The sequence below is a fragment of the Ursus maritimus genome, assembly GCF_017311325.1.
Source record: "Ursus maritimus isolate PB19 chromosome X unlocalized genomic scaffold, ASM1731132v1 scaffold_X1, whole genome shotgun sequence".
In the NCBI taxonomy this organism is placed as follows: Eukaryota; Metazoa; Chordata; class Mammalia; order Carnivora; family Ursidae; genus Ursus; species Ursus maritimus.
This window is the reverse complement of record NW_024423319.1, coordinates 19,128,754-19,139,055: the sequence shown is the minus strand read 5'-3', so window position 1 is coordinate 19,139,055 and position 10,302 is coordinate 19,128,754. Positions and strand designations below refer to the sequence as shown.

Genomic DNA, 10,302 nt, shown 5'->3' with positions numbered 1-10,302 from the left:
TTAAAGTATCTGCCCTGTTTGTATTTAAATGATTGCTTATGTTCTTTGAGGATAAAACTTTTTATTTCATCCCTGGACATCTCATTTGTGCCCAGTACAGAGCAGAGGGGAGAGTATGTGCCAGTGCAGACTGTGACCCTGTCTGTTATCTAACACTCAATGAGGTTAGGAAGAGCTGTTGCCAACAGGCTGGCACATTTGGGTCCTTATGTGTGTGTAGTTGAAGTAGTGGGTACCATGCCTAACTCTAAGGGAACAGGCAGACTAAGCTTCTATGCAGGCAGGATGGTTTGTGATAATGCAGTTTGCCTTATGGTAGTTATAGTACATGAAGGAAACCCCAATGCTGGAACCACAGCACTTCCCAGAATACCTCCAGAGGTGGCTACATGTAGTTACTTACCATTACCCCTGTCCCAGACTAAGTCAATTCTAAGGACCTAGCTTATTAGCTACAAACCTAATAGGAATGGAGCTGGGCCAGAAAGTCATGGCTTCTGTGTTTTTAGCTGCTGGAAGGAAGTCCTTGGGTTGGTGATCTGAAGTGTGGGCAAGGGAATAGATGAGACTGAAGCACAACAGGTTGTGGAGAAAGGGCTGGTTTAGATCACTGTTGGATTAAAGATCTTACCTAGGAGGGAGCCAGAAGCAAAGTCTGTTCCTTGGCTGCAGCCTGAGCTACAAATTACAACCCAACCAACTCACAGTCACTCAAAAAACAAGACTGCATTGGATTCAAAAGGCAGGACCGACTGTGGAGAAGATACTTATTTCATTGGAAGCAACCCTCTGAGCAGCTGTATTGATTATGTCCATAGTAAATATTGATATAAGGTAAATCCCAAACCAGCACCCAGATTTTTATTGCCTCTCCATCTATCACAAGCCCCAGCCACTCTACAACCATCCTTTTGATGAAGTACAGAGTAAGCTATTCACTGGCACTATTAAGTTGGGGAGAATATAGTCATCAAATATGGTAATGCCTACTGACTAAATTTAAATTTGGTGCCAGGCAAGACTTTATTCTATTGCTTATCCTTTTTCTTTTCTGTCTCTATCTCCCTTGAATTTTCATTCCTGCCCAATGACTGTCCCAACCTTCTCCGATTTACCACCAAATTTTTGAAAGAAGTAGTCTGTTCTCATTCTTTCTTGAAGCCATTACAATTAAGTTACCACCACTATCACCACCACCACCACTCTACTTGGATATCCCACAAGCACATTAAATCCCACATGTCTAAAATTGATCTCCTCTACATTTCCAGTGTTCCAGTCTCAGTAAATTCTGCATCAGGCACTCAGTTGGCCAAACTAAAATGTGGGTGTCATCCTTTACCTCTCCCTTTGCCTCATGCCACCTCTCATCCCCTGCTACTTAACATCATTGCTCTCAAGATGAAGACAAAAATGCTTAATATGGTCTACAAAGCTTTGTACATTCTGGCCCCTCTCTTTCAGTTCTATTGTAGTTTGCATCATATTCACCTTTGATCATGCTACTTAAATCACAATAATTTTATTTCTGTTCCTTGAACACACCATTGCTTCTGTCTCTGGCCTCAAGTCCCCCTTAGACCATGCACTTTTCTTTTAGAGAACTTTTAGAAAAATTAATAAACTTTATTTCGTAGAACAGTTCTAGATTTACAGAAAAAGATAGTATGAAGAGTTGCCATATACCTCCACCCTGCACACAGTTTTCCTTATTATTAACATCTTACATTAGTGTGGAATTTTAGTTATAATAATGAACCAATATAGATACATTATTAACTAAAATCTGTGATTTATTCAGATTTCCTTACTTTTTACCTAATGTCCTTCTTGTGTTCCAAAATACAACACTATATTTAGTTGTCTAAATATATGTCTCCATAAGCTTTTCCTGGTTGGATAATTTCTCAGACTTCCCTTGTTTTTGGTGACTTTGACAGTTTTGAGGAGGACTCATCCAGTATTTTGTAGAATGCCTCACTATTGGGATTTGTCTGATGTTTTTCTCATGATTAGACTGGAGTTATGATTTTTGGAAGCAAAACCTCAGAAGTAAAATGACATTTTCATCATAGTGCTTGTTAGTTTTCTTCACTGTAAAATGATTCTTCTCCCCCTGCTTTCCATACTGTCCTCTTTGCAAAGAAATCAGTATTTACAGCCCTCACTTAAGGAGCAAGTGTTATGCTTACCTTCTTTTAGTATCTATACAATTTATTTGTCTTTCCTGTGCATGAGAGGCTGTCTCTTATCTCCCATCTATTAACTTATTCAATCAGTTATTTATATCACTATGGACTCATGAATATTTACTTTATACTTTGGGTTATAGTCTAATATTACTTTATTCTATTGCTTAAATTATTCCAGCTTTGGCCATTGAGAAGTCTTTCAGTTGACTCCTGTGTCATTTTGACATGCTCCATCACAGTGGGATTTTGTTGTTGTTTCATTTCTAACACTTCTTTTTTTAAAAAAAGAGTAAAATTAATATTTTATTGTCACTTATAATCAGATGGAAGTTGAGTATATAGTCTTCATATTTGATCTTCCCTTTTTGTAAATAAACAAACTTATAAATTTTAAATAGCCAATGGCTGGTTGTGTTTTCAGAGAACATAATTAGGTTAATTCATTAATGGTAGCTTCAAGTTTCCCCTTATTAGTTCCAGAAAATTCACCCACCTTTTGTCCCTTTCTAAAAAAACTGGAAAGATGGGGCGCCTGGGTGGCTCAGTCAGTTAAGCACCTGACTCTTGATTTTGGCTCAGGTCCTGATCTCAGGGTTATGAAATTGAGCCCTGTGATAAGCTCTGTGCCGGGCATAGAGCCTGCTTAAGGTACTCTCTTTCCCTCTGCCTCTCCCTCCACCTTTAAAAACAAAACAAAAAAGAGGATGTGGAGAAAGGGGAGCCCTCTTACACAGTTGGTGGGAATGCAAGTTGGTACAGCCACTTTGGAAAGCAGTGTGGAGGTTCCTCAATTAAAAATAGAGCTACCCTATGACACCCACCAATTGCACTACTGGGTATTTACCCCAAAGATACAGACGTAGTGAAGAGAAGGGCCATATGCACCCCAATGTTCATAGCAGCATTGTCCACAATAGCGAAATTGTGGGAGGAGCCGAAATGCCCATCAACAGACGAATGGATAAAGAAGATGTGGTCCGTATATACAAATGAATATTACTCAGCCATCAGAAAGGATGATTACCCAATCTTTGCATCAACATGGATGGAACTGGAGGAGATTATGCTAAGTGAAATAAGTCAAGCAGAGAAAGACAATTATCATACGGTTTCACTTATATGTGGAACATAAGGAATAGCAGGGAGGACATAAGGAGAAGGAAGGGAAAAATAAAGGGGGGGAATCAGAGGGAGAGATGAACCATGAGAGACTATGGACTCATGGAAACAAACTGAGGGTTTTAGAGGGGAGGGGGGTGGGGGATGGGTTAGCCTGGTGATGGGTATTAAGGAGGGCACATATTGCATGGAGCACTGGGTGTTATACACAAGTAATGAATCATGGAACACTACATCAAAAACTAAGGATGTACTGTATGGTGACTAACATATCATAATAAAAAAATACTGGCAAATAAAATTAAACAGTACATTAAAAGAAAACAAAAACAAAAAACAAAAAAACTCAGAAAAACTGGAAGGTTGGCATGCATTTGACTTTACATTCTGAAGCGACATCCTGACAGTCATCCACATCTACTTCAAGGGATACCACGTTGGAATACTTCTCAGAGAGGGGATGAAAGAAAGGCTTGGTCATTTTGCAAGGCCCACACCATGTGGCTGAGAAGTCAACTACAACTGGTTTATCTCCTGCACTGTTCAAGGCTTCCTGAAAAGAATACTTGCTCTTTATCTGCTTCACCATTTTGGCAGTTTGAGTTTGACAAATGATGGTAGGGATTGATGAGAGTGGATCCAAAAATGCCAGACAGAGCTTGCAAAACATTCAGCCTGTCTTCCCTTTATGGCAACTAACATTTATTTTTTTAAAATTATGTATCTAATTTTTTAATTTGAATATATTTGACACACAAACTGATGGTTGCCAGAGGAAAGGGGGCCTAAGGGATGGACAAAATGGGTAAAGAGACATGGGAGATACCCACTTCTAGTTATGAAATGAATAAGCCACAGGAGTAAAAGGCACAGAATAGGGAATATAGTTAATGACATTGTAATGGTGTTGTATGGTGACGGATGGTAGCTAAACTTGTGCTGAGCACAGTATAACATATAGACTTGCTGAATCACTATGTTGTACACCTGAAGTTAATGCTTTTGGCACTTCTTTATTTGCTGGTCCTACAAGATACTTGGCTTAACTTGTATATTTTCAACCCCAGTCCTAGAAGCAGCTATTTCTCCAAGGAGCTCTTGGTTCTTTTTATCGGAGAAAGGAATTAGGAAACAAGATATAGGTGCTATGTGTGCTTGCTCTAGTACACTTTTATTAATTGCAATTTTACATCTGTTTGTTTGATTATGTAATGAATGTCTTTCTCATCCACAAGGTGTTCCAGTATGGTAGGGACCATGTATGCTTTTGCTTCTGTTAAGTTCCCAGTGCCAAGCACAGGCTCTGTTACATTATATGCATTTAATAAATACTTTCTAGATGAAAGAGGTTTTATATTTCGTGGAAATGTCATCCTTTTGGTAATCCAGGACAGAAATATCAGAGTAATATAAGTCTCCATCATCTTTTTCAGTCTTCACATCCAATCATTAAGTCTTGATAATTTCTAGAATGCATTTCTTAATTTCCACTTTTTAACTGCATTGATTCAGTACATATTTCTATCTATGGACAACCAAATAGCATCCCAAGTGGTATCCATACTTCCAGTTCAATCTACACTTCATATTGGTACAAATTGACAAGCTACTTCTAGAATTTACATGGGAATGCAAAGGACATGGAAAACCTGAAGCAGTATTGAAAAATACAAGCAAAGTTGGAGGATTAACCTTTACCTGACTTCAAGCCTTTCTCTAAATCTATATTAATCAAGATAGTGTGTTACTGGGATAAGTATTGACCAATATATCACTGTGACAGAATAAAGATCTCAGAATAGATCCACATTTATGCAGTCATTTCATTTTTGACAAAGGTGCCAAAGCAACATAATGAAAAAGAAAAAATATTTTCAACAAATCGTATTAAAATAATTACCCATCCATATGAATAAATTAACTTTGAACTTAGCCTCACACCATACACAAAAATTAATTTGGCATGGAACAGGGACCTACACAGTGAAACGCCATCAACCTTTTAAAGGAAATTATAGAAGAATATTTTTGCCACTTGGAAGTAGTCAGTTTCTTAGCCAGGATACAGAAAACAGAAACAATGAGAGAAATTGATAAATTAGACTTCATAAAAATTTTAAAACTTCTGCTTATCAAATGACACTGCTAACAAAATTAATGGGTAAAATATATACTGGAGGAAATTATTTTTAAAAACTTATATTTGATAAGGGACTGGCATTCAGGATATGTAAAGAACTTTTACAACTCAATAATAAAAAGACAGACAACCAAAAATGGGCAAGAATATTTGAACAAACACTCTACAAAAGATATACAAATGGCCAATAAGCACATGAAAAATTGCTTACATCATTAGTCATCTTGGAAATGAAAATGAAAAGCACAATGAGACACCGCTACATGCTCACCAGAATAGTTAAAAATGAAAAGACTGACAATACTAGATATTGATGAGGATGTGGAGAAAGGAACTGCCACACACTGTTGGTAAGAATGTAAAATTATATAATCACTTTGGGAAAGTGTCTGGTAGTTTCTTATAAAACTCAGCGTCCACTTACCCCGTGACCTAAACGTTCAACTCCTAGGTACTTACCCAAGAGCCATGAAAATACATGCATATAAAAAGAATCATATAAGAATGTTCATAGCAGCTCTATAAATAATAGCCTAAAACTGGAAACAACCCAGGTGTCCATCATCAGGAAAATAATAAACTGGATAGACTTATATGCACAAACTGGATACACAAAAGGGATAAACAAACTGTGGAATATTCATCCAATAGAGCACTGCTTAGCAATAAAAAAGAATTACTAATGAATGCAACAGCATGGATGAATCCCAAAAGCATCATGCTGAGTGAAATAATCTAGACACAGAAGAGTACATTGTTGTTCAAATTCAAATTTTTCCTTTCTCTAGATGACATCGTAAAAGAGACTAGTATTAGGTTATGTCTTGCTCTTTTCCCTTCCCTTCTCCTCCCTTCCCTTCCTGTCTTCTACATGACAAGATCTAAGTTAGTTTCCCCCCCAAATACTTACCCATTTATCTCAACATATTTCTTTATGTTTTAGATTTTATTTATTTGAGAGAGAGAGAGCGAGAAAGAGCATGAGCAGGGGAAGAAGCAGACTTCCCGCTGAGCAGGGAGCCCGATGTGGGGCTCGATCCCAGGACCCTGGGGTCATGACCTGAGCTGAAGGCAGATGCTTAACTGGCTGAACCACCCAGGCGCCCCTATCTCAACATATTTCTATACTGATTTGAGATGCCTCCTTTATTATATACTAAATATTCATATATTTGAGTCTGCTTTTAGATCTATTCTGCACACTAATCTTTTATTATCACATCTCATAATTACTGTGACTTCAAAATGTATTTTAGTATCTGTTAGAGCAAAGTGTCCCTTATTTGTTTTTAAAATATATTTTTAGCTATATCAATTGTTTATATCTCAGATCAGCTTTAGAATCATCCTGTCTATGTTCCCAAAAACTCAGTTAGGATTATATTAAATCTGTAGATTGATTTGTGGAGAGTTGACATCTCTTTGATAAGAAGGATAATGAGGTTTCACATATAGGAATAAACTCTCTTTCTTCATTTGTTTAAATCTTGTCACATAGGTAAAAATTGAAATGGCCAATGAGGCAGAGATATAGGAATGCAAGGTAGGACCACCAGTTCCAAGCTCCTCACTGAGCAGAGAGCTAACCTAGGAATAACAAAACACAAGAATCCCTCTCTCTCTCCCCATATGGCACCAATCTCTCCCTTCTGGTCTAGTCCCATTGGCTAGTGAGGTGTTCACTAGTCATTTGTACATTCTTTCTTCATCCTTATTCCATAAATTCATTTGGGGAAAAGGGCAATGTTCTATATCTGCATTATCCAGTATTGCAACCACTATTGGACAGTGCTCACCTGTAACATTGATTTCTAGGTAATCTTGGGATTTGGGAGGTTGTATGAAGATTTTGATTAATCATATGAGCACTTGGACCACCAAACATACAGCACCAGGATGTTCTTAATTGTCTTTAGTCCCAAACCCCATATGTACTAATTATGTTTATGGACAGTTTCCTCTTGACCTCTCTTGCTGGCTATAACCTCTGGCTATCTGGGTGCTCCTGGTGCAATGCCAACTCAGTCAGAGAATTCTGATGAGTCTTTAGATGGAGTTCGTTAGCCTCCTTAGTTTCACTTATTATCTCTTGTCAGACCTTGGTGCTGTGAGCCAAGGACTTGGATAATTTGCTTTGCTGTCACCCTCTAATCCCCATGTGGAGAAGTAAGCATAGGCTTATCTAGGCCTCTCCATTGTCACTGCCACATAGTCTGACTGGAAAATGGGAAGAACATCCAAAGCTGAGGTAGAGGTCTACACACTGACATCTGGGTTAAGGCCTGAATTGGGAAAGGTATACTGCTGCAAGTAATCAGTGAAGGGGTCCAGCCAGCTGTCAGTGCTATGAGCCACAGAGCAAACAGAGCCAGAGCCAAGCCACAGGCCAGGAATGACACACTCAGGTTCTGGGATCTGGCAGCCATTGCATAGACTTGGCCAAGAGGGTAGCAGGGGAGGCTAGAAACACAAAGTGATAAGGAAAGGAAGGGATGCTGGCAAATGCCAATGTTCTGGTCATCCAGAGTCACTCCAAACAGGGTTGGTCATTTGTTCTAGAGAAGGGCTCACTTGCAAGTCTCTTCAGAGCAGATCAGCTGAAGCCAAAAGCCAGATGAGTGGCTGAGGCAGAAGAGGAACCATAAACAGCAAAGTTAAGAGGAGATAGACCAGTGATGTTGGATAGAGGCTTCTCTACGTCTGGGCTGGAGATCTAGTTTTCTTGGTATGGACCTCTGACCAGACGAAGGCAGATTTGGGGGAAGAGTGGTGCAGAGATAGGCCTTGCTGGAGAATCCATGCCAATCTAAACTGTGCAGAGGCCATCTTTGAAGCCAAGAGTCCCAGACTGGTCACAGTAGAAATGCCAGGTGAGATTGCAAGGACTCAAGGTGTCTCAGAATAGTCTACTGACAGTTTGGTAGTCACAAAGGGCTAATAGGAGTCTCTGAGTTTTGTGAAACCCTCAAGGTATTTTCTAGAACCTGGGGTTGTTTTAGCACTCTTTATTTCCATCCTGTTGTTCTAAGGCCACTTTTTGCTTCCATTTCCCTCCACTTACTCCTTTGGGTTTCTCTTCTTCATTTGGACAATGATATGAGAGAGTCTTCCTGGCTCCCACTTTCATTTCTCCTGCCCTAAAGAAGTCACAGGCCTTTTGTACTAGGGGTTTCTAGGAAATGTTCTGGAATCTTTTAAAGGTCTCCTGTAACACCCTTTTTCTCTGGTCTTCATCTCCTCCCTTTCCTCCAACTTCTGTATTATAGTTCCCAGAATCCCATGACTTGGAATTCCTTTTTTGTCCCTGGGGTGGGGAAAGCTCATCACACTTTTTCTATTTTTTTCAGTACTTCTCCATTCCTTGGATCTGCAGATTCCTGCCTCCAAAGACTTCTTTCCAGTGTTTGATCTAAACAACAACAACAACAACAACAACAACAAAATAGATGTCTATCTCCCAGTCAGACGTAAATGAGTGTTATGAGTACCATACACTCTGGCTTCAGGGCAAGGAACTCAGGTTTGGAGAAAGAACATTCAATCCCTCCTGTTTGAGGAAAAGGAAATCACAGGGTTTCATGTTGGGAAGCAGCCCATACATGGCCATCTTTCTTTTCCTTTTGGATTCTCTCAGATTCCTTGGAAACAAATGCAGAAATACTATGATGAGAAGAAAATGACATCTGTGATTAATGAGGGGTAGGTGTAGTTGTCAGCTACAGGGCTATTAGGGAAGAGCCACAAGAATGATTTCTTCAATATCACAGCTCATGATTGGGGAGGATGGTGTCAAAGGAGAAATGACCAAGTCATTCTTCTTCTATAGATTCTTTGCTTGAGATAGCAGGCAGTCAAAAATTTGAAGTAAGCTCAGTATAAACCTGACACTGAAACCAGCAGATTAAAGCAAGGGAAAGAGAAAGAAAGTACTAGGTTGATCATTTTAGGCTTAGCAAGGAAGTTTCTTTAAAGTTCTTAGGGGCTTGTATTTCTCTAAACCTTGCTCTAATTGTGTATCCCATTTAGTCATTCTATTTTATCTTGATAGCCAGTTGTATTAATGAAGAGTCTCCTTGTTAGGTTAAAATCGGGTAGTAAATCTTAAATCTATTCACTTAGCCATTCCCAAAAAGAATCTAGCTGTTTTTACTAGAAGGACATGACCAAGGCTCTGATAGTTATTACCTGCTGACTGTTCTAATTGTAGGATAATTCTAGAGAGGAAATTGTTAGCTTAAAGTCTGACTATACAACTTCACATTTGTAAAATAGTGTGTTTGATGAACCTGGAACCTACTTTAACTTCCTTGTGATGGGGATCTGTGGGGAACAAATCCCAGTGAGACTTCTAACCCAGAGCTGTCTGGCTGAGGCAGAGCTTGGTCTTCCTGGGACCCTGGGGAGACCTATATAGAGAGCTGCTTTTCTGAGCTGCAGAGGACATGGCCAACCACTCCTTTTGGCTACAGTCAATTCTGCTTAGGTGGGAACAAGCCAAATTGAAGTTCTATGAAGTATGTCTCATCAAAGTAAAATTTTTTTTCTAACTTACATTGCTCAGAACACTGTGTGAGGCCAGGTCAGGCCAGGGAAATTGGAAGGCACTGGTCACCAGTTCTTCCCCATTTCCTGCAGAACAAAGTCCAAGCTCCTTAGGTACCCTGAGGCACTCCATGAGCTGCTTCCAACCTTCCTCTCTAGATTCATCTGTCACCTCTCCCTTCACTCACAAACCCTTCTCTTCAGTCACGTGGATTGACTTGCTGTTCCCCAAACTCATGCCTTTCCCTGCTACTGTGCTTTTGTTTAAGCTTTTTTTTTTACCCCTCTGACAACTACACCTACCCCTCA

General features: G+C 39.4%; 1 protein-coding gene across 1 annotated transcript; it reads right to left on the bottom strand.

Annotated features, from left to right (window-relative positions):
• Window positions 1–2,622: 2,622 nt before the first annotated feature.
• Window positions 2,623–3,954, bottom strand: LOC103662584 (thioredoxin-like). The gene is made up of 2 exons (XM_040644787.1): window positions 3,668–3,954; window positions 2,623–2,707 (listed from the first exon to the last, which is right to left on the bottom strand). The coding sequence occupies exons 1-2, from the start codon at window positions 3,898–3,900 to the stop codon at window positions 2,623–2,625; spliced, it is 318 nt and encodes a 105-aa protein (XP_040500721.1). The 5' UTR covers window positions 3,901–3,954.
• Between the last annotated feature and the right edge of the window lie 6,348 nt (window positions 3,955–10,302).